Raw genomic sequence first — 25,960 nt, 5'->3', positions numbered from 1 at the left:
TATACTGTAGTCTTATTAGAATGGCACAGTTTTTTTCTACACTGTAGAATATATCACATGATCAGATGAAGTTATATAACCATAAGCCCTAAATACAAATTACTGCAGCTTTAGTATACATAACACACATATTCTATTAGGAGGCAGCAGGACAATGGACGGCTGTAGTGTATGCCCTGCCCTGCCGCTGGTGCTAGAAGACATATAATGAGAGAAACTGGGGAGAGCTCCAAAGGTATTGAATTGTAAAATACTTAGACCAGCCAGTGTCCAGATAGGTTATGGATACAAGCCAGTGCCCAGATAGGTCATGTATACCAACCAGTATCAAACCAGTGTCCAGATAGGTCATGTATACTAACCAGTGTCCAGACAAGTCATGTATACCAACCAGTGTCCATATAGGTCATGTATACTAACCAGTGTCCAGATAGGTGTACGCATTGCTGGTGCAAAACAGTCAGAAATCGCTGGACAAGAAATGCTGCAATGGACCCTATTACAGTCAGTGGGGTCCCTTGGGATCCATTTACATTTTCCAGGATCTCTTGTTGCCCCTTTTTCCATTCTTCTGGTCCTCTGAATAGAGGACATCAAAGCTCAGAACATATGAACGTGTTAGCCCAAAAGAGATCATAAACGCTGTTACATTACCAGAAAAATTAAGTAGAATGTAAGAAATCAGATTTTATTTAGAATTGTTTCCAAAATTTCAAAAGAAATCTGATCTGATCACAAAAAATATGCTGCAAAAATGACAAGTGATAGCGATGAAACTATTACATAATAATAACAGTCAGACTGTGCCTGGTCCTGACCGCCCCAAACACCCTGGACCCGACATCTATGTCTATACAGGTGATCTATAAGTAATATTAATAGATACATTGTCATATATATAGTGCCGACATATTGTGCAGCATTCACAAATCATAGGGTTCATGTACAGACGTTACGGGGTAATAAATTGATTCGCACAATAGGAGTGAAGACCCTGCTCACAAGAGCTTACAATCTATGGGATAGAGGGGGTAACGCAAGAAGAAAATGTACTTTATACAGTGGTCCAGACATTTTATTAGGAATCCACCTCAAAATCACCTGCAAATTCCTCTACGTGAACAGCACCAAAGGAATCTGGAGCTGATTTTAAGGGGGATTCCGAAACGTGAGACTCGTTGCTGACTAGACTCCTTCATCTGAGGGCTGGAAAATGAAGAGGGTAAAATTCCTCATTTTTGGCCGGTGAACATACCATTACAGGGTTAACCTCATGATTTGAACGAGAACGGTGTAGTTCTCCATTTGTCCGGTGGTGGCGCTATAGAGGAATTAAACACTTCTCATCAAATTCCCCTATAGGCTACACCTAACTCCTTGTGATCAGTTTATCAATGGGTGACCTTTCTATCATGAAGGGAGAATCCAAGATGGATGACTCCTGAGGCTAAGTTCACACGTGGAGCGTGTGGGTGTATTTTGGCACCGAGAGTGACTCGGGGAGCCGCGTCACTCTTGGGTCAAAACTCGCCTGCCATGACTGTCGCGGCTTACCCCCCCCGGAGGTTGCTGCTGCCAGGAGGTGAGCCACGGAAGCCGCCTGAAGAAAGGGCAGCTTGCTTCTTTTTTCCGTGAGCAGCGACATGCACGGAAAAAAGTAGCCTGGCGGTCTCCATAGACCTCTATTGTGAAGGGGCGGATCATGACGTGGATTAAGTGCCATAATCCGCCCCCTTAGTGCCCATGTGAACTAGCCCTTATGGTTTGTATAACATTTGCTTACCTGATATCTTATGTTTATGCCCGCCATACTTAAGACATTATGCGATGCCCGCCATACTTAAGACAACTCAGACACTACACATATCTCCCCTCAAAATTTGTCAATTCCAAATTAATTCCTACCCAAAGATGCAGAGGTGTAACTTGAAGCTCCTGGGCTCCAGTGCAAAATCTGTAATGGGGTTCCTACCTACTTTGCGCCATTTAGAATAGGGGTATGTTTTGGGGGCTCAGTAGCAACCACTACCTCTGTACACCCAAAAGGTGTGCCCCTTCAAGGACGTATTGATGGGTTTATCCACTTTGAGCAGACCCTATGTGCATGAGTGCATAAAAGCCGTCCCTTATGGGTGCAATAAAGGGTTAATCATAAACAATGCACATTGTTCCCCCCTCCTTCCTGATGTGCATAGGCTGCAGTCATCGTGCAGGCGTCTTACCTACAATAAACCTTCATCTTATAAAAAAAATTGTACCCCAGGTGCAGGGCGTACGCTCCTGTCTATGCAGGTGATATTACTGTCCCTTCCCCATGCAGCTTGCAACGCTTCCTTGCAGCGGCATACAAGGGAAGGGACATAGGACAACACTGACCTGGGTGACTATGGTGGGGGGGTGGAGATTGGGGAGGAGGCACCTAGGGGCGTAGCTATCTACCTGTCTCTCACCTTTCTGGCTGGGCTGGGAATGAAAGAAAAAAAAAAAAGTCAAAGGAAGGGGGGGAGGGGTGGAAGGTAGAGAGGAAAAAAAAAAAAGAAGAATTACCAGTAGCACTTGTTCTGCCATCTCTTTCCCTTCCACACACCTTTACCTGCACAGACTTGAAAGTCCAGTTCCACCAGGGAGCTAGGGAGAACATAAAGGGAGAGTTCATTGGATCAAACATGTCACAAGAGACGGACAAGTAAGTGATCATACTGGTTTTGGGATCTGGTGGCAGCGAGAAGCTGGGAAAGTTTTTTTTTTTCATTCCTGTCTATTGCTTTTGGTTGTATTGATCTGATGAGAACTTCTCTGCAGACCCCCCGACCTGTCCTCATAGCATCGCAGACCTATGAGCCACCGTGCCGCTTTAAAAAAGTTTTTGTGACTTTATTTTTGCTTTTTTTTTTTCTCTGACCGGAGACTTGCATGGAGGCCGCTGATCTGGGAAAGGGCCCAGGAAGGGAGAGGGAGAGAGATTGGCTTTTGTGTGGAAGTAACAAAAGGCTCTTCTTGTGCTGTACAGGCGGCCGTATTCTGTGCCCGCCATCAGGTGGGCTCTGGTGGGGACCCATTTAGGTCACCTTATATTTTTGCTCCTTGTAGCAAATGGAGAGCGTCTTATGGGTGACTTTATTTACATTAACCCTTTAATAGAGGAGGTGCGACGAATCTTTTGCATTGGTTTGGGTGCAATTTTTTTTTTTTTTGCACAAATTCACGTCAAGGATGTTTTTGTGTTGCGATCATATTTGTAGCGTTGCGTCTATGTGTACATGCCTAGAGACCAAGGGCTGCATCTCGGCTGCTGTTGTATTAGAATTATAAGCATTTATGTATATTATGTATGTATAGGCACAATTTTTCTACTTTTCTGCGAGATGTCTGTTCCAAGCTTCCACTACTCGGAACATATTTGGTATCTTTCCTTGTTCTAATGTCTTCTCATATTGGATTGTATACAGTCAGTAGAACATGGATGTATTCAGTAGTACCATATGTTATCTAATATCAGATCTCCAGATTGGTCACTTTATAGCACGTCATGTTTTGACATCTTAAGTCCTACCTCAACATCTGGAGAACCATAGGTGACCTAGTTCTGGTCTAGCGTGACATATGGTGCTATTCAAGATGTCCTGTCTGGTCCACCTTGATCTTCTTAGATATAGATCTGCCATGTCCTCTATTCTTATGTACCTTCATGAAGATTTGTCCTACAGATACTATGCCCCAGGCTGATAGACATGTCTCAGGAGACAAGTTGGGACATTCAATCTCCTGAGCCTTGCCTTTTATCTCCTATTAGGATTGTCCTTTCATGCCCTCACTCGCCATTGTTCTTGGCCTAGGAATGAGAGATGGACAGACGCATTGAATGGTTATTTCCACTGGTGTCAAATCATCCCAACCTGATCAGATAGACACAATAAAATATATCTTTGAGAGTTGTTTAACTATGTAAATTTTTGTAAAGAAGGTTTCTTCAAGAATACAATTGGGCTTAATCCAGGCATTGAAATTTACAATAACGGGTCCACCCATTGTAGCTATAAACCGCTGCAGGCATCAACATAAGACTTCTGATATGCTGCATCTCCTTATAGCAAGCTGAGGCAAGTTGTACATCAACCTCTCAGGCATGACACAGGGGAGAGATAAAGCAGATTTTATCCTTGTTGTGTTTGTGAATAAAATATTTGCATATGATTTATTCTATGGGATCATCAATTGCACAATATCCCTTAAAGGGATTGTCCTCTTATAGCATTTGCATTTCGTAACAAAAGTTCCTCAATGATAAGCTGAGCATGAGTGAAGATGTCCATGAAAAATTTAAATTTTTCACGGGAATTTTGCACTCGAGAGGTAGCCGTTTTCACAGATCCCTCATATATGTACTGTATGTAGGGATCAGAGATTGAAAAACCTCTCAAGATTTGTTTTGGGTTCCAATGGCATGGGCCCTAGATTCATCTTGGGTAAAACAAGTTTGGTACAAACCACATCTTATATTGGCTTAAAACATAGTGTAGAATACTGTCAGGGGTCCTAGGAATCTATATATAAAACATAGTGTAGAACACTGTCAGGACTCCTAGGAATCTATATATAAAACATAGTGTAGAACACTGTCAGGACTCCTAGGAATCTATATATAAAACATAGTGTAGAACACTGTCAGGACTCCTAGGAATCTATATATAAAACATAGTGTAGAACACTGTCAGGGCTCCTAGGGACCTATCTATAAAACATAGTGTAGAATACTGTCAGGGCTCCTAGGAACCTATCTATAAAACATAGTGTAGAACACTGTCAGGGCTCCTAGGAACCTATCTATAAAACATAGTGTAGAACACTGTCAGGGCTCCTAGGAACCTATCTATAAAACATAGCGTATAACACTGTCAGGGCTCCTAGAGACCTATCTATAAAACATAGTGTAGAATACTGTCAGGGCTCCTAGGAACCTATCTATAAAATATAGTGTAGAACACTGTCAGGGCTCCTGGGAACCTATCTATAAAACATAGTGTAGAATACTGTCAGGGCTCCTAGGAACCTATCTATAAAACATAGTGTAAAACACTGTCAGGGCTCCTAGGGATCTATCTAAAAAACATAGTGTAGAACACTGTCAGGGCTCCTAGGAACCTATCTATAAAACATAGTGTAGAACACTGTCAGGGCTCCTAGGGATCTATCTAAAAAAACATAGTGTAGAACACTGTCAGGGCTCCTAGGAACCTATCTATAAAACATAGTGTAGAACACTGTCAGGGCTCCTAGGGATCTATCTAAAAAAAAAACATAGTGTAGAACACTGTCAGGGCTCCTAGGAACCTATCTATAAAACATAGTGTAGAACACTGTCAGGGCTCCTAGGAACCTATCTATAAAACATAGTGTAGAATACTGTCAGGGCTCCTAGGGACCTATCTATAAAACATAGTGTAGAACACTGTCAGGGCTCCTAGGGATCTATCTAAAAAACAGTGTAGAACACTGTCAGGGCTCCTAGGAACCTATCTATAAAACAGTGTAGAATTTTGTCAGGACTTCTAGGAACCTATCTATAAAACATAGTGTAGAATACTGTCAGGGCTCCTAGGGGCCTATCTATAAAACATAGTGTAGAACACTGTCAGGGCTCCTAGGAACCTATAATAAAACAGTGTAGAATACTGTCAGGGCTCCTAGGAACCTATCTATAAAACATAGTGTAGAATACTGTCAGGGCTCCTAGGGGCCTATCTATGAAACATAGTGTAGAACACTGTCAGGGCTCCTAGGAACCTATCTATAAAACAGTGTAGAACACTGTCAGGGCTCCTAGGAACCTATGTATAGAACATAGTGTAGAACACTGTCAGGGTGAGTCCAGGCCACTTACATCACATAACAGTGCCTGAGAATGTGAGGAGGTCCAAAAGAGGTAACAGAAGGTGAGTTTGAATGTTTTTTTTTCATGTCCTCTGGACCTCTACCTATTATACTATGGGGTTTGAAAAGTCCCCAGAGTATAATGCTTCATATATTTAGTTCACCTGAGACATTTGTTGAAAAACAAACAAACAAAAAAAAAACAACAATTTGGAATATTCGGGTTGAACCTGGCTCAGCACCAACCAATTTGTTCATCTCTAGAAGGGATCAGGGGAAATGGACAAAAATAGAGCATGGCCTATATTTATACAAATAGACTTTCCATGTAATGAATAATTAATAATTAATGACTTATATAAAAAAAAGTTCTAAATGGGACAATCGTTTTAAGTTAGAATTTTTTTCAGCCTCGCCTGCCAAAAAATGTCCAAAAAACAGACTGTATCAGTACTTGTATTATCTGAACAAGGGCAAAAGAAAGTTGTTGTATAATCCTTGTGTGCGACTGAAAGGGCCAAAAGATTGGCCGTCCTTTTGCTGTTTTCAGCTAATGTTTATACTCAGGAATGGATCAATATGAGATTTTCCCCCAAGGACCATCAGGACAACCCTCTTTCTTCTGTCAACTAAACTGGGCATGGAGGTTGTTCCCGCCATCTTGGAGAACTAAGCACAGATCTTCTGTGGATGTAGGCTTGCTCCAATCCGTCCGTCTCTTCATGTCATCCCAGACAGACTGGACGTCGTTGAGATCAGGGCTATCTCTATGTGGTCCTCCTCGAAAAGGACACCAAATATTGATGGGATTTAGAATTATCTTTATTTCGTTCCCTTAATTGTCAAAAATAAACTGTTAACCCTTCTATTTCTGGAAACATTCTTACTTTTCAGCATTTTTTCAACACCTGCCTGAAACTTTTGTCCAGTGTTGACAAAAAAAATCCTGGAACCTCCGACCTCCTAATAACCAGGAAAAATAGCAGCGAGTCAACAACTATCAGTCACTTCTCCTGACTGATTCTGCTCCCCATGACATACCAATACTGCATCTTTAGTTGCTACACGGGGTTGAGATGTTCTTCTGTTCCTCCTGTGATCGGTTTCTTGTGATGCTTCAGGATTTGCAGGACACCTGTTCCCGAATAAGATTTCTTACCTCGATGCTTGACTAAATGAATGTTGAGATTTGTAACCTGAATCTAGCATGAGGTTTGGCACACGGTGGATCATATTGTCCTGGCTCAGATACATACGAGTGGCAATGCATGGTGAGAAGAGATACGTGATGATGAGATTAGATGAGTATTAAAGTGGCTGTATGGACATTTGAGGCTCGGAGCAGAGAGTGCTCGGGATATAGTAGGTGGATTGATGTGTGTGTCTATGTACTAGAACCGACATCAAGTGACTAGCAATGAAAAAGTATCATGTGAATGGCCCATTTGTTTTTACAAACATGGGAATTCGAGAAGAAAGGACACGGTAAAACTTTATAGCTTGCCTTACGTGTGGAAACCAGACGTTGTTCTGGAGAAGGTCACCAGTTGTGTTACCTATATTGTGTCAGTATTATGTTCTGTGGTCAGACAATCCTGAAGAGATGAACATTATAGACAGTGGAATAACTAAAGTCTTGTGGGCGCAGGTGCAATCTTTTGTCCGGGGCCCCTACCTCATCCCTACAGTGAATTCTTGATAGTGATGGTTACGGATGCTAAGGAGTTTAATCCACCTTAGTGTGGTTAGGGGAATCTATGGGTCTCCTTGGTTTATGGACCAGATGGAAGCTGCAATCTCAATACTGATGCCAGTGCTTATGGGCCCCCTAAGGCTCCTGGGCCCCCTCTGCACCCACTCAAGTTACGCCCCTAAATTATTATACCCTGATGACACATGGTGAGTCTGGTGGGTTATTTTTACCAGTGAGAGATGACCCTCTTCTGACTGGTTTTCCACCAGTGTCAACCATTTGCTGCTGGAAGGGGTCGATGCTATTGATCTTAGACTATTGGCGGATCCCATTAGCAAAAATCTTGTGTCTACAAGTAGCTCTAACGTCACCCAAGCACATATTATTATGATACTCCTAAAAAGGCAAGGGTTAATCCCTAACCTACTAAGATCACCTTAGGACTTGATCTTAATTCTGTTCAGTGGAAGCATGGGTTGCATGGTTGTTCATCGTCTTTATGTTGCTACGTCATTCGACTCATGCTATTGACTTAAAGGGATTTCCCAGGAATGAAAAAAACTGTGAAAAATGTAGACATGGCAGAATATGACAAAATAAAGTAATAAAAAAAGTGTCGCTGAGAGCAGTAGGTTTCGTGGTCCATGGCAGTTTTTGTTGACGTGTCGTATACCCCGGATACCAGTGTAACCACTAACCTTAGCAGTGATGCCTGTATTCATGTATTGAGACCACCGCCGCTCCATTTACATCTATTGAAGGTGGCCAAGAACGGCATCCTACTGGGCCAATAAAAGTGAATGGTGTGTTGGTCAAAGATGTGCCCTACCCCAATTCTGGCTATTACTGGATATCCCATCCGTTGAACCCCCAATGATCAGACACTTTTCTCATATCCTGTAGAGAGGACATAAGAATTTTTAGTTGGAATATTCATTTAAAGGGCTTGTCCGCCTTATTGAAATTGTTGGTGCGTCATTAAATTAAGCTACAAGGCAATTCATTTTAGATTAGTGGAGTCCAAATATCAGGACCTCCGCAGATCAGCTGTTTATACAAGCAAGCAGCTCTCGCCATTGTTTACATGCCAAGCATTGTGCTGCTCACTCACTGTCATTTTAGTAGTGGCCGTTATGGGTACTGCAGCAGGGTCCAATATATGTCTATGGGTACCACTGCAATACCCATACCTGCCACTACTAAAAGTACTGTGATGTTATAATTCCGGGAGCTGCACATTCCATAACATGGACCTTAATAGTCAGATCTAAAATGTAAGGTACCCACAAACATTCAATAGTTGTCAGTCAAGCTAATTTATTTAGTTGACAGTAAATCAATCCAACGTTCCTATTCTCACCTGAGAATAAATGGATGTGCCCTCCTTCCCCCAATGTCATCCTTTGGGAGATAGTTGCGAGGCCCCCATTCACATAAGAACGTCCAGTCCCATTGAAATTGGCCCCATTTTGTAAATGTATATAAAGACCCGTACAGCGATCTATGGTAAAAAATTGCTATTCATATTGGCAAGAAGAAACAATAGAGGCCTTATTCACATCACAGTTCTGCCCGTGAAAAATGGACGTGTTGGTCCATTTTTGTCTGTATTCACAACCCTGTGACAGCTGTTTTTTGAATGGTCGTTTAAAAACCCATGAAAGTCTATGAGTCTATTCACACGTCAATTTTTGTTGTTGGAGGCATAAAATGGTCCATCAACACAACAGACATGTGAATGCAACCATTCACATCATTGTTTTAAGGACAGCGTTTTTCACTGTTGTGTGAATAAGGCCTTAGAACAATCAGTTTCAGATCTGGATTGTCTTCTCTGTTGACACAGACCCATACTGAGCCATCACATAGAAAGCTGATTGTGCCATTGTTAAAAAACCTGACACTCCACTGTCTGTCCATTACTTCTTCTCGCCCAATTGTCCTCTTCACCCAGCTCTAATCTCTCTTTTCCTGGTTATCTCTTGTCTTATCATCTTCAAGTTGTTGTGTACTTGACCTGACTATAACTTCCTCAGCTTAGACATATTTTATTTGCTTAGTCGCCATTTTTATAATGCTATTTTAAAAGCCGTGAAGGTTCACAGATCCATGGGTCTACATTGGTAATACATACCGCCATATCCGAATCTACTGCAAGTACATAAAACTCAACAGCTCCCCTAGTGGTTCTGGTTCATGCTGTCACCCCCTTTTGTATTTGGTCAGGAAGGCTTGGAATTTATTGGACAATGCACCCCCCTTCTCACCCATTTTGGTAAAGAAATGGCAGCATCAACCGTTTCTTGCTCCCTTGTTTGCGATAATTAACCCCTTCCTGCCCCAGCCAATTTTTCGATTTTCGTTTTTGACTCTCTGCCTTCCAAAAGCCATGATTGTTTTATTTTTCCATTCACAAAGCCGTATGAGGGTGTTTCCACAATGTGGGGCCTTAGCCTAAAACACTGCGACTCTCTGATCACTAATACAATACATAGCAATGTTAATACATTGCAATGTATTGTCAGGTAGGACTGAGGCATATTTAAAGACCCCACAACTTCCATAATAGTAAATTAGTAATCGTAAAATAGATTTTGGGAAAGGGTTAAACAGGACCTGTCACGCAGTAGAAAATGCTAAATCACCTACTTCTTTTTATTACTACGGGGCTCACAATCATTTGGGCATACTGTACGTTTTTTGTTTTCTTAACATCCATCCATCTGTTCAAAAAATCTTATGGCTCCTGGTAGGTTGTGAATAAGCTTGTATTCACCAAGTAGTATCTTTTGGATGAATCAAAGGATGTATGGCATTTAGCATTTTGTACTTGGTGACAGGTCGTCTTTAGGCGTGGAGACAAGGATGTTTATATTGTCCATCCAAAAGTGATATGGACGGTGTCTTGTTGGCCTATTCTTCTGTTAGGCCCGTAGAAGTCCAGCCTGGTACAATAGTATGAGACACTTAATAATAAAACTTTTCTTCAAATAAAGGTGCCCACATAAAAAGAGAAAATTTTGGCGCGCCATTGTTGTTGGAACCTGCCAAATATCTTATGGGCATGGATAGGTGCTGATGGGAAGATCATGATATGGGAAAAATTAATTTTAATATGCCTGAGCCATTGAATAAAGTCACGACCAGAAGTGTCTGTCAGCAACTTACCATTGACAACATATGCCCACTGCTTTTTAGCAGCTCTGGGTCATGGGGGTGTGGAGCATGTCCGCTTGTGTAACCTCCATTTTGGATTCCAAGGCCGTGCCGGCAGCCATTTTACAACTCCTCTTTGTTTAAAGAGCCCACATCCCCCCTTAGCCTTAATGGGATACGACTTCTCTCCTGTTTCTTATCCAATAGCCACGTGCCAGAACTAATTTACAACTTTGCCACCAATCATGTTATGCTACTTATACAAGTCCAACCTGTTCTTTGTCTATACTATGTAATACAATGTATTAAAATGACCTCTTTCCCACCATTAAAGCAGGGTTATGGACCCACCACTTTGATATCCACATGATTAAATTATCTCATCAGGGAGACCTTTAAAGATGACCTTTCATGTCCTCTGACATTGGCGCTATATATGGAAGACTACTCACAGACCAGCGGTGATGCTGACCTGCAAGGCCCACCCTTCTAATATTGGTACCGAAACTAAGGATACCGCTATATCAGGCACCGAAGCACATACTGGTAAAGCTGACGCGTAAGCTTTCTACCCTGTTTCCCTGAAAATAAGACAGTGTCTTAGATTAAATTATCTTCCAAAATATATGACCTGCCTTATTTTCGGGGGATGTCTTATGCAGCGACTGGAGCGGGGGACAATCGGCAGTCACGCCGGCACTTCCTTAGCGGAGCGCCGGCAAGACTGCTGGTTGTAGGTGGTCCAGGAGGTGAAGGGGGGGGTGTGACTCATTTTTGGGGAAACAGGGTAGCTATATATAACACCGCTAATGTCAGAACACATGACAGGTCCCCTTTAATTAAAGGTTCATGTTTCCAAACACTCTTAGAGAAAACACCTAAAAAGCTCCTGTTTCGAGACTATTCGGTGATTCATGGTATTGGTGGGTCGTTTGTCTTGTTCTGTCCTGTATAACTTTACATCATAAACACCATAAAACCTTGGTTACACTCTGACAGGAGCGGTAATGGGAGGGATTACCCGAAATATAGGGCTGCAAACCATTAAAGCGGGTGACCTACGTCAAAGGGACCTGTATGGGATAAACATAAAACAACAACACTTACCACTGATTCTACTAAAGCTCATTGTCTTACATAATCTTCGCCACTTGGCTTAGGCTGTCTTGCAACAAGTCAAAACCCCCATGTTTGTTAACCCCTTACAGGGCTTGTCCAGAAATTCTTAGTTTCTTTACTTTTGATGCTCTCCCTGGAGATTTTGGGCGATTCCAAGTTCAATCGGAACCAGAATCCGGCTCCCAGGTTGCTCTTCTTCTTCTTCTCGCCTCTCCCATTGTCCCAATTTGGTAAAACACAGCCTGGTAAGGTGTCAGGGTTCGCCAAACGCTACAGTGCCAGTCTCATGTTTTTGCCCATCACCTTCATTGACTTTGTGACTCTTTTGGATGTTTTGAGCTCGGTCTTGATCTCCGGTTACTATGAATAACACACTTAAGAGTATTTTTATTACAGACCTATCAATAGAGATTTCCCCGTTATTTACCTAGTTGGGAAATGTTTGATCCTTGAGGTTTTTCCATTTTTCTAGTGTGGAATGCAGAAAATACTCTAATCTAGTCTCCTATACTTCTATCTGCTGTCTGAAGTGTAGTGTCCGTTTTTCAGTTCCGTAACATGAGAAATTCTTTAAGAAGTAAACAAACCAGAAGGATCATCTCGGGTAATGGCAGCCAGCTAATACACACATGTTCCTGCTTGGACTGTTTGCTTAAAGCATTGCTTTGTACCTGGGAAGTATAGTTTTGCACTGGAAATCTACAGTTTCAACACTACACAATTTAAAGGTGTTGTCCACATTTTACCACCAACTCCAACTCTGCATCCTTCAATAGGTGCTACTCTGCTGATTCTGGCACAATTGGAATTTTTCTTTAGCCCTCACCATTCCCGAGCAATCAGTGAAGTTAGTTTGAGTACAGTTATGGTCACTGCTGTCGGGTAGGTGGTCCCTGTCTTTCTGCTCCAGCCTAGGACCGCCCACTCCACAGTAGAAAGCATCATTTTGCTGAAAATAATAGAAATGATTGCTCAGGAATGGCCGAGGATAAAGAAAAAATTCCAACTGTGATGGACACAGGTATGTGGTGCCTATCTATCTATCTATCTATCTATCTATCTATCTATCTATCTATCTATCTATCTATCTATCTCCTATCTATCTATCTATCTATCTATCTATCTATCTATCTATCTATCTATCTATCATCTATCTCTCCTATCCATCTATCTATCTATCTATCTATCTATCTATCTATCTATCTATCTATCTCCTATCTATCTATCTATCTATCTCCTATCTATCTATCTATCTATCTATCTATCTATCTATCTATCTATCTATCATCTCCTATCTCTATCTATCTATCTATCTATCTATCTATCTATCTATCTATCTATCTATCTATCTATCTATCTATCTATCATCTATCTCTCCTATCCATCTATCTATCTATCTATCTATCTATCTATCTATCTATCTATCTATCTATCTATCTATCTATCATCTATCATCTCCTATCTCTATCTATCTATCTATCTATCTATCTATCTATCTATCTATCTATCTATCTATCTATCTGCAGTCCTGACACTCTCCATTAGGCCATATAAGTTGTTGAGACTTGCTGTTATCTCTTTGCAGCAGTTCTTTCACTTACAGCACACTGTTGATCACAGTGATCATATAGAGATATGGATAAGTCACAAAATCCATCAGTCACAATAGAGAATTTTGCAGCTTTTCTACTTCCCTCTCTACACAATGACCTCGGCCCGGGTCACAGAACATACCTAGAAAAGTCTCCCATACAAGGGAAAAGGGTCTGCTACAGTCCATTGTATTTAAGGCCTGTGGTCCTTTCATAGGAAACTGGAAATCACAGAGTGTTTTAGGTTTAGTGGCAAGAGTTGGAATTGGAAAATTTTCAGGATTTTTCTTAAGTATAGATATTAATTTAGAAAATTAAAAACAACAAAAATCACAAAAAATTCTTAAAAAATATGTTTTATGTAGCATAAATACACGACTTTAAACTAAAAGGTTATTTATCCTCTAAGGCAGAAAATATGGTATAAAATCTATATATTTTTTTTAAATTATTTTACCCATTCTGTCTTTAGTAAATATTTCATAATGCTAGAAATAAATGCATCCTGATTCTAGTAATGGAGAGCCATGCAAACCTGACCACAAAGGGATGAGGATTTGCACATTTGACCCAAAAGTACACTCTGTGGCCATAATGTATTAATTTTTTTTAATAAAACCAATTGACTTCTTGGTATGTTCTGTATTGTGGTAGAATATTCAGCTATGAATGACACAATAAACTTTGTAAAGTAACATACGTAGCACAAAAACCCAACTTGTCTCTGTGTGAAGAATTGTCTAAAACCCTGCAGATAAGAATGACTGTGTCTGAGCCAGTTGGCAGCCCATCATGTCTTCCTCCTCCAGATAGAACGCTTGCCGCGCGGCCGGTCCGGTTTGTATTGAATACACTGAACACCGTATTACGCTCTATTTGCCTCCCGCGTGTTATCAAGTTATTTCCGGTGAAAATGAGTTTACTTAATAATTTTAGCTAGACAAAACTTGGCATCAGACATGGCGCACCGCCGGCCATCTGGACGGAAAAACATTTGCTTATTTAGAAATGGTTATCGTTCTTTGTAGATTGTTGTACACTATTCAATGTTTACTGACACGATCCTGGCCGCAGTATTATCAAGTGCGGGTCAGGGGAACAACCTGGTATTACATCCTCGGCACAGTCTTATGTGTTATGTCACTAAGCATCACTGTTAGGCCTAGTTCACATGGAGGAAAGGTTGCATTGATCATTTTTGTGTCTGAATAGCTAGCTACAATATGTTAGGGCAGGAATAAGGGTGTAGATATAGGGGTGCAGAGGTAACAATCCCTACTGGGCCCTGGAGCCTAAAGGGGCCTTGAGGCCAGGAGTGAACCATGGCTTTCTGCCGCCTGAGGCGGACGTCAGAAAGCCGCCAACCCCCCCCCCCCAGAGGAGGGGGTGGGACCGAGTGGAAGGGGCCATACAGAGGGGCGGGGCCACACGAAGGGGGCGGAGCGAGCGGCGTTAGCAGGCAGGGAGACGACCTGCTCTCTGCCTGAGCGTGAGGGGTGGCCGCTGGAGCAGTGCCCAATCCACCGCTCAGTGACGGTGACCCTAAGTCAGTCCAGGACAGCTTGTCCTGGAGTGGCTTAGGTCAGCAAAAATGCCGCCCTCCCCGGGGCCCTGGCATAGCGCCGCCTGAAGTGCTCGCTTCAAGTCGCCTCATGGGAGGTGCGGCGCTACCTGAGGCCTCTCCACAACATAAGACAACAGTGATATAGATTTCACAGGAAAGTGGGGACACCATTACAAATTTTGCATTGAGGTTCAGTCAGCCTACAGTAGTCTATAGACAGCGTATACTCGATCTATACAACATACAGTAGGTACTAAACATGACTGGACATGAGGCCTAACACGAGGTTCACACATGCCCAGTTTATTGAATACTGTATTGACCAGTATGAATACAGCTTTATGTATATTCATTCTACACATCCGGGTATCTCATAGTTTCAGACGATGGGGGCCACATGGACCCGTAATACAGACCATCAATGACTCTCTTTGGTGCCACATACAGTCCTATGAAAAAGTTTGGGCACCCCTATTAATCTTAATCATTTTTAGTTCTAAATATTTTGGTATTTGCAACAGCCATTTCAGTTTGATATATCTAATAACTGATGGACACAGTAATATTTCAGGATTGAAATGAGGTTTATTGTACTAACAGAAATTGTGCAATATGCATTAAACCAAAATTTGACCGGTGCAAAAGTATGGGCACCTCAACAGAAAAGTGACATTAATATTTAGTAGATCCTCCTTTTGCAAAGATAACAGCCTCTAGTCGCTTCCTGTAGCTTTTAATCAGTTCCTGGATCCTGGATAAAGGTATTTTGGACAAACAATTCAAGTTCAGTTAAGTTAGATGGTCGCCGAGCATGGACAGCCTGCTTCAAATCATCCCACAGATGTTCAATGATATTCAGGTCTGGGGACTGGGATGGCCATTCCAGAACATTGTAATTGTTCCTCTGCATGAATGCCTGAGGATTTGGAGCGGTGTTTTGGATCATTGTCTTGCTGAAATATCCATCCCCGGCGTAACTTCAACTTCGTCACTGATTCTTGAACATTATTCTCAAGAATCTGCTGATACTGAGTGGAATCCATGCGACTCTCAACTTTAACAAGATTCCCGATGCCGGCATTGGCCACACAGCCCCAAAGCATGATGGAACCTCCACCAAATTTTACAGTGGGTAGCATGTGTTTTTCTTGGAATGCTGTTTCTTTTTGGACGCCATGCATAACGCCTTTTTTTTATAACCAAACAACTCAATTTTTGTTTCCAAAATGAAGCTGCCTTGTCCAAATGTGCTTTTTCATACCTCAGGCAACTCTATTTGTGGCGTACGTGCAGAAACGGCTTCTTTCTCATCACTCTCCCATACAGCTTCTATTTGTGCAAAGTGCGCTGTATAGTTGACCGATGCACAGTGACACCATCTGCAGCAAGATGATGCTGCAGCTCTTTGGAGGTGGTCTGTGGATTGTCCTTGACTGTTCTCACCATTCTTCTTCTCTGCCTTTCTGATATTTTTCTTGGCCTGCCACTTCTGGGCTTAACAAGAACTGTCCCTGTGGTCTTCCATTTCCTTACTATGTTCCTCACAGTGGAAACTGACAGGTTAAATCTCTGAGACAACATTTTGTATCCTTCCCCTGAACAACTATGTTGAACAATCTTTGTTTTCAGATCATTTGAGAGCGGGCTGTCCATGTTCGGCGACCATCAAACTTAACTGAACTTGAATTGTTTTGTAGAAAGAAATGATCCAAAATACCTTCATCCAGGATCCAGGAACTGATTAAAAGCTACAGGAAGCGACTAGAGGCTGTTATCTTTGCAAAAGGAGGATGTACTAAATATTAATGTCACTTTTCTGTTGAGGTGCCCATATTTTTGCACCGGTCAAATTTTGGTTTAATGCATATTGCGCATTTTCTGTTAGTACAATAAACCTCATTTCAATCCTGAAATATTACTGTGTCCATCAGTTATTAGATATATCAAACTGAAATGGCTGTTGCAAACAGCAAAATATTTAGAACTAAAAATGATTAAGATTAATAGGGGTGCCCAAACTTTTTCATAGGACTGTAGTTTATATACTTAGATCTTATTACCATGACTGGGATCTTCAGTAGTGACCATGTTCTGAATTCGCTTTTGACACTTGATTTCACATGTAGTATGATCTAACAGAGAACACTAGGGTTGAGCCGATCTTGAGATTTCAGGAATGATTTTAAAATCCGATTTCCAATAATTTTCCAGCCAATCGTGAAATTTGCTTGATCACCAATCGGGATCCGATCTTTTACGATCCCGATCGCTTAACTCTGGTCAACGCTTTTCTATGGGAGAAGTCACTTTTAAAGTTGAGCCGATCTTGAGATTTCAAAATCCGATTTTCGATCGTGAAATTTGCTTGATCGCCGATCGGGATCTGATCTTTTACGATCCCGATCGCTTAACTCTGGTCAACGCTTTTCTATGGGAGAAGTCACTTTTAAAGTTGAGCCGATCTTGAGATTTCAAAATCCGATTTTCGATCGTGAAATTTGCTTGATCGCCGATCGGGATCTGATCTTTTCCGATCCTGATCGCTCAACCCTAAAGAATATGTGACAGCTATATTCCTATTGAAGTCAATGGAGCCTGGCAATGCAAATCTGTGTATTACACTCACATCGTGTCCATATTTGTACCTGGGAGGAAACACGAATAAGAATACACTAAAACAACAGGGAACAATATCGGGACTCCACATAGAGCTAAGTGCACACTAACAATCCGTACATTGTCTCTGTAGTTCCCCTGTATTCACTAAGGCTAAAAGTGGATTTATTCTCTGTCTGCACTTTCTCATACTTCTCGTTGTGATCACATTTACAGATCGGCCTTCTGTATTTTCACCTATAACTTTAAAGGCTAAAATTCTGATTTATAGAAATCCCTATTTTTAAGACCCTCATCTATTAGTCAGTGTGTAGAGGGCTACAAAGTATGTCTCGGTCTCTGGAGGACCTAACACCTTCATGTATTACACAAATAGTCCATTGATTTTAATAAGAAATGTGTAATACCTAATTTCCCCTGTGGGGGCACTGTAAGGAAATTTAACACTTGCTTCTACCTTATAACAAAATATGGTTGTCCAAAAAGATCAGCAACAAGTGACAGCTCCTTAAAGAGGACCTGTCACCAGGTCTGGAGAGCCCAATGACATAGATGATTTGATTGGTGCTGTCACTTTAAGAATTTTGATGTTTTGTTTATCCAAATCCGTTCAGGCATTCCTTAGATATAAGCCCTTTTAGTGATGATGTAAATTAGTGTCTATAATGACACTTCTCTGGGGGCGGGGTCTCTGTGTGCAGTTTGTCAAGCAGAGTTACCGCCCACTTGTCTATTGTACCTTAATTTATATTAACACTACAAGGGCTTATATCTTTGGAATGGCTGAACGGATTTGGATAAGGAAAACACCAAAATGTTTAGGATGACAGCGCCGATCAGATGTTATTGGATTTTCAGACCCGTTGGCAGGTCCTCTTTATAGGGATTCAATGGGAGTCCCCATGTATGTGTACGTAGCACTTATACATCCACACAGAATTTCATAAAAGTATGGACAGAGATATTTCCAGTAGAAGTGGCAGATAATGTAATTTCACACATCCATTGTCTCCCTTCCGTACTGTGTGGGTTGGAGCTTTATTTATACCGTACCAGTCCCATCATACCACTGCAGAAATAGACCCTTGGGCCGACATGAAAGATTTATTGTTTTAATTCCGAATCCTATTAAATCAGCGGTGAGCCTCCCCATCATTAAGCCGCGCTCTTCCCATCTCCCAGAGCACAGTTGGTGCACTTGGCCCGTAATCTCTCTCTTCTCAAGATTTATCTCTATGAATCATTATGACACTCGGGAAAGTAGCGGATACAATATAATAAGGTCTGTCTGTAAAAGTTGTAGAAGTTTCATAGAGGAGGGGATTTAGAGTTTTATATAGTTGATATTCCCTGCTGTAATTGACCGAGTAGGGGACACTGAGCTGATGGAGAGTCACCCCTCAACCATCAAGTACATTGTCGAACCCATCAATTGTGTTGGGACTGGTTGACTTATTGGGACCAGGTCAACTTATGAGTTTTTTGTGCATATGGATAGATTTAGTAGGTTGTATTTTAACATGCTCGATACTTTGCTCTTGTAAGGAGATAGGAGCCACCACCTTCCAAAAAGATGTCCTTAGGTCGGTGGCTGGATTGCTCCTCACCCAAGATTGGCCTGCATCACACATATATATATATATATATATATATATATATATATACTGGCGCCTTGTGCAATTATTGATATGATGGTGTATTATATTCTATATGGTGTTTGCTTATTGTATGATGTTACATTGTCACTTTCATTGTGTCATTGTCTCTTCCTCTGTCTGGTACCTTCTGGAAAGATGGGGAGCAGTGTCTTCAAACTGGCAAAACTTGGTTGCACCTATTGGCTGTGTAACAGATGTCGTCCTTTTGGTGCCATCAAACATTCAATTTTTTTCAAGCTATGACCTGATATTTTGTAGTTGCGTCAGGTGGGACAAGTTCTCCAACTCATTCGGGTCTTCCACCCAAACCTCAGTTGGTGCTAATCCAGCATTATGTCCATGTTGTGCAATTACAGAGTAAACCTGTTGTTCCAATGGCAAGTGTGCCAAAGTTGTTGTATATGACCACTGCGTTTAGTGTTGGGTATGAACCCCCGTGAGAAATGGGCATTTTCTGTGTGCACTATGACTCCGTCTCGCCAAGAGAAGAGTTTGTTCCTTTTCTGTGCTCTGCTGATGTTGATTCTGGCCGTGTCTTACTGTTGTGCCACTGATGTTAACCTGTGTTGTGCTGCACAACTACCTGGGTAAAGCTGGTGACAATGTGATATCAGATATTTAGGCTGTTAGGACAGGAACGGGGCATTGGGGTAGGCAGAGGCATCTCCCTATAAGTGTACAGGCCACTGGGGAAATAGAGAAGCAGCAAGGCCAGTAGGCCATTAACCAATCCCAACTGGATTACAAACTGGGAGTGATGGTAGGAACTTGTGGAAGATCTTCATAGAAGAATAAGGGGGAGAGAGTGGCGTTAAGGAGACAGAAAGACAAAGACCCCATAAGAGAGAAATGGGGGGAGCATATGGATGAAGCACAGATTGGACTGTGTGTGGGGCAATAAGGATTATTATACTGTGGGTGGGGACACTAAGGAGCATTAAATGGTGGGTGGGGGTACTAAGGAGCATTCTGTGGTGGATGGTGACACTAAGGAGCATTATACTGTGAGGGGCGCACATAGTTAATACTAACAGCAGGTGGGAGAAACTTTCATCTCCCGACCACTGTCCCCAAGCCTTGTTACTAGAGATGAGCGAACAGTAAAATGTTCGATATTCGTTTCGAGTAGCCCCTCAATATTCGACTACTCAAATCGAATATTGAATCCTATTATACTCTATGGGGGAAAATGTTCGTTTCAGGGGTAGGCAACGTTCGATCAAATTACACTTACAAAGTCCACGAGTGAGGGTCGGGCTGGATCCTCCGAGAAGTCTTCTCCGTGCAGCGTCCCTGCGGCGTCTTCCGGCTCTGAATTCACTCTGCCAGGCATCGGGCCTGGGCAGAGCCGACTGCGCATGCCCGCACTACAAGAAAATGGCCGCTTACAGCCAACTTCTGTAGTGCGGGCATGCGCAGTCGGCTCTGCCCAGGCCCGATGCCTGGCAGAGTGAATTCAGAGCCGGAAGATGCTGCGGGGACGCTGTGCGGAGAAGACTTCTAAAGGTAGGAGAAGAACCAGCGTTGATTGGCCGTCTGTATAGCATTCGGCCAATCAATGCTGGTTCTGCATTGAATTTTTCCATTCGAATAGCGAGTAGTATTTGATCGAGTACGAGTATTTTGAATATCGTAGTATTCAATCGAATGCCTACTCAATCGAATACTACTCGCTCATCTCTACTTGTTACCTTACACTAAGTGGCAGCAGGGATGGGGCAATCGTCCCTGCTGCCTGCACAAGAGCCCTCACATGTGATGATTACCGAACCCTGCTACCGCTAGTGCAAGGAATCAGGTTTGGGGACAGCGGGCGGGCCTACCTGCTGTCATAATGAAAGAACCAGGAGGCCAGGGTCTGTCTGTTGGGTAGCCCTATTCTATAGTATATGGCTTTTTGAAAAGTGACCACCCTTGTAGGGACTGTATTGCCTGCCCATTCTCCCTATGACTATTTTTAGTTGGTTATTTCCTTGCTAAATTGTGGTATCTTTTTTTAAGATCTTGAGCTTTTCTTCATTTATCCATAAAAATGGAATCTGAAGTATCTTGGATCCTCAGGGCATTTCCAGGGTGTGTTTCCATTAAAAGCATATTTTACTAAGGGTCTGCTCTTCCATGAGATGGGTATCTTGTAAGATGTGTAACAGACCTATGATGGGTAAACAGTGACCGTCTGCTTCCATATATAAGGCTGTTCCTCTGTGTTACATTGGAAGTGCCTCATGTAGATGGTATTCCTCCAAGCTTCGTGAATGTGTTGAAAGCAACCGTGCCAAGAATGACATCATCATTGAAAACACTCAAGATGCCTTCCTTATAGTCTGTGGAGCCGGGCATAGAGAATAAGGCTTAGTGATCCAATATAGAAGTAGCTTAAAGGGGATTTATTGGGATTTAAATATCTGTTCGGTGAGGGTCCACCAATGGGCCCCCCACATATCAGATGATGTCATAATATTCAATGGTAATGTGGCCTGTGTCCCATTAAAAAAAATGGCTAAGCTGCAATACCAAGTACTGCCTCTATACAATGTATGGCACTGTACTTGGTGAACAGGCAAGTACTGGGTGTCGGACCTCTACTAATCTGATATATTTGTCTTGGAAAACCCCTTTAAGCTGGGGCCCCACGTTGTGAAAATGCAGCATTTTGCCTGTAAATTGGATGGCTAATCTCATCCACACATTGTGGAAAACAAATCTGCAACGCAAATGCTACAATGTCAAAAACGCTCGCAGTTTTGCAAATCGCAGGATGTCAATTATAGCTACGGAAACGCTGGTGTTTTCCAAATTGGTTAGAAAGTCCACAGAGAAAAACTGCAGTTTGGTGCATGAAACTAAATTTTTAGAGAGAGTCTTAATGTGATGGAACAGTTTCCAGTGTAAGGTATATTGATGATGCGATTCTGATGTCCGGCCGTGTCTCTGGCCCTGTTACTATATACATATGCTCAGTATTGATTGACTAAGCTGATCTTTTCTCCTCCGTTATCTGACATCTCCCCTTATTCTTTCCCTCTTATAGTAAAAGGCTTGTGGTCTTAGTTCCCAATGAAGCAGCTTTCAACTCCCGGCGGCCATACACTAGTGAGGATGAGGCCTGGAAGACTTACCTGGAAAATCCCTTGACGGCCGCAACAAAGGCAATGATGAGTATCAATGGAGACGAGGACAGCGCTGCGGCACTTGGTCTCTTATATGACTATTACAAGGTAGAGCTGTGGTACTATACACCAATGGTATACCCCCCCAAAATTGCACCTATCATTAATAAACCTGGCACATTATATATTATGTGTCCCATTTTCTAGTTTTTGCCCAAAATTCTGGTGCATTTTTGCTAAATGTTGTGGTCAGACAACCCCATTTTGGGGATAATGGAAATTCCACTTGGACACGTAGGGTTGTTGGGTGCGTTGTCTTGATTTTTTGAGTACCAGGACATGAGCTCCAGATAGAAACACCTAATATTAAGAGAATATCTGAAAAATGGTGAAATGCTTGTAAAATGGCTACAAATGGGCACTTTTTCCCCAGTAAAATCTGGTTTGGATATTATTTTGGATGACTCTACTGGTTTTTGAGCTGTTTTTGCTATTTTTAGGTCCCCAGGGAGAAAAGACTGTTGTCCTTAAATAAAATGAATGATGTCCATGATGACCAGGACAAAAGGTAAAACATCTTTCTCTATTCCATGGGGGTATCTCTAGTAAAACACAACCGACCATCGGGAACCGGTTATTGGCCTTCTTGTATGATATTCCTAAAACTATCTGAGGATCTTTGGTTGGCAAACACCCTTTACAGGAAACCCATCACCATGTTTTCTGCCCCTAAATCATCATGGCGATCTACTTGATGGTAATAGGCAGTGTTGGACTGAGGTTCCTTTGGTCCGCCAGATAAAATCATTCTGGGCGCCCAACCTCCAACAACCCATAGGAGATAGACCATAGTACTCTTCATATTTGGATGTCTTCTGCTGGACCATTATTGTGTTCGAGCCTGGGCCCTTCAGAGGATAATGGCAATATAAAGATGCCCCGAGTCTAGACTGTCCTTCACAAAGTTGTGTGTGGTGTGTATTGACTACATGTTAAGAGTCATGTGGTGGGTCCCAATGTCCATAGGTGTCATCCAGTCCTTTCTACTTTTTGATGCCACGATATGTTTTTGCAGCCCAGCTTTGGCGGCATCCATTGCATGCATAGTGTGTAGAGGAACCCAAAGCCAAAACTCTTTGCTTTACTGGGGTCATGTATCTGACATGTTTGTTGATAATGGACTAAGTTTTAGTTGCCTTTTTACTTTGAGGGTATTTTTTCCACTTTAATCCCTTTATTTTTCTAGCCTTCACATCAGCCATTGCTTCAGTATCTGACGCGTGTCAATCAGGGGTATCCTTACAAGTATACAGTCCACGTATAGCGCCATCGTGTCAGTTTAGGGCCAGAAAATGTGAGCACAGGGTTCTTTAAAAGATTGCTCTATATATATATATATATATATATATATATATATATATACAGTGTTACTAACATAGGACATTGTAGTCCATTGTTATCTAAATTGTCCGTTTCCTGTTGAGGTGAACATTGCCGCTCTATCTTCCTATCATTCTTTGCTAATGATAAGGAAACTCATAAAACACTTAGGGTATTTCCGCCTCTTGTAGATAAGAAGAAATATTACAATATTGTGTTTATTATGTATGTAAATGGGGAAGAATAAGTGTTTTGCAAGGAATAGAGATGTTAAAACCTAGTCCATCCATACTACATCACTGGACTAGTCAATAGATATGACCATGAATGCGGGAACTTTCTATGGTCTGGGACTTAGCAGGAACCCAGCCATGATGTCTTAATTGTGTACGGGTTATCTTCTCATGTATGTAGTGTCCCTGCCTGATAACCCGTCCACAATAAGGACATCATGGCTGGGTTTCTGACAAATCCCAGACCATAGGAAGTTCCTGCAACTGATCAAGACGACGTGAAATACTGGTTCTAGTGACTCTAGCCTATCTATCTGCAGGGCTGGGGTGATATGCTGGTCCTGGTGACACTAACCTATCTATCTGCAGGGCTGGGGTGATATGCTGGTTCTGGTGACACTAACCTATCTATCTGCAGGGCTGGGGTGATATGCTGGTTCTGGTGACACTAACCTATCTATCTGCAGGGCTGGGGTGATATGCTGGTTCTGGTGTCAGTAACCTATCTATCTGCAGGGCTGGGGTGATATGCTGGGGCTGGTGACACTAACCTATCTATCTGCGGGGCTGGGGTGATATGCTGGTTCTGGTGACACTAACCTATCTATCTGCAAGGCTGGGGTGATATGCTGGTTCTGGTGACACTAACCTATCTATCTGCAGGGCTGGGGTGATATGCTGGTTCTGGTGTCAGTAACCTATCTATCTGCAGGGCTGGGGTGATATTCTGGTTCTGGTGACAGTAACCTATCTATCTGCAGGGCTGGGGTGATATGCTGGTTCTGGTGACACTAACCTATCTATCTGCAGGGCTGGGGTGATATGCTGGGTCTGGTGACACCAACCTATCTATCTGCGGGGCTGGGGTGATATGCTGAGGTCTGGTGACACTAACCTATCTATCTGCAGGGCTGTGTGATATGCTGGTTCTGGTGACAGTCACCTATCTATCTGCAGGGCTGGGGTGATATGCTGGTTCTGGTGACACTAACCTATCTATCTGCAGGGCTGGGGTGATATGCTGGTTCTGGTGACACTAACCTATCTATCTGCAGGGCTGGGGTGATATGCTGGTTCTGGTGACACTAACCTATCTATCTGCAGGGCTGGGGTGATATGCTGGGTCCTGCTGACAGACTTCCTTTAATATTAACTATGCAGAATTAGTTAAAGAGGATTTTGTTCCCTATAGGAATGGTGTGCCAACCAGTGAGTCCCAGAGTAACCTACCTGCTGCAGAGAATCGAGTACAAGTTCTGAAAACCAATCCAGTGAACCTTTCCCTGAACACAGAACCCGTTGAATCCTCCAAGAGGGAACAATATAACAGCAACTTATCTGGAAGCCCAACATCTGCTCCTACGTCCTCAGTCGCTGTGGTGAAAGCAGAGGAATTCACTCCGGTGTTCATGACCCCATCAGTGACTTACAGGACGGAGAGCGAGGAGCCAAGAGGGGTTATTTTTGAGCAGACTCACTATGGAGCACACATCAGTCAACATACAGACTACCTCAAAGATGATCAGCGCAGTACCCCGGACAGCACCTACAACGAAAGCTTTAAGGAGACAGTATCTGAGGTAAGAAGCTAGCCATACCATACACGTCTATAAAACCTATCACACACCACATATACAGGGCCTGCAGGTAAGAATGCTTTCAGAAATAAAAGGGTTAATAGTTTAAGAATATGAAGTCAATGAAGAACAGAGAAATGTAAGTCCCATCAATATTTGGTGTGACCTTTGGAGGAGGAGTCCTGGAAGTGATGATATGGCCCCCACAGATATAGCCCTGATCTCACCATCCTCCAGTCTGTCTGGGATGACATGAAGAGACAGACGGATTGGAGGAAGCCTACATCCTCAGAAGATCTGTACTTAGTTCTCCAAGATGGCGGCGAGAACAACCTCCCTGCTGAGTTCTGCTGTCCAGAGAAGGAGTTGTCCAGTTGGGGACAATACTATT

At 42.4% G+C, this 25,960-nt stretch overlaps 1 protein-coding gene across 1 annotated transcript in view; it reads left to right on the top strand.

Moving 5' to 3' along the window:
* Window positions 1-2,572: 2,572 nt before the first annotated feature.
* GRHL2 (grainyhead like transcription factor 2) overlaps window positions 2,573-25,960 on the top strand; it is a 60,081-nt gene continuing 36,693 nt past the window's right edge. The window contains exons 1-4 of the mRNA XM_075270266.1: window positions 2,573-2,686; window positions 22,301-22,487; window positions 22,880-22,947; window positions 25,185-25,572. Of these exons, the coding sequence (XP_075126367.1) occupies window positions 2,667-2,686; window positions 22,301-22,487; window positions 22,880-22,947; window positions 25,185-25,572 (663 nt within the window). The 5' untranslated portion in view covers window positions 2,573-2,666. The remainder of the gene's footprint in view (window positions 2,687-22,300; window positions 22,488-22,879; window positions 22,948-25,184; window positions 25,573-25,960) is intronic.

Source organism: Leptodactylus fuscus, chromosome 4 (assembly GCF_031893055.1).
Source record: "Leptodactylus fuscus isolate aLepFus1 chromosome 4, aLepFus1.hap2, whole genome shotgun sequence".
NCBI classification, from domain to species: Eukaryota; Metazoa; Chordata; class Amphibia; order Anura; family Leptodactylidae; genus Leptodactylus; species Leptodactylus fuscus.
This window is presented reverse-complemented; position numbering and strand designations above follow the sequence as displayed.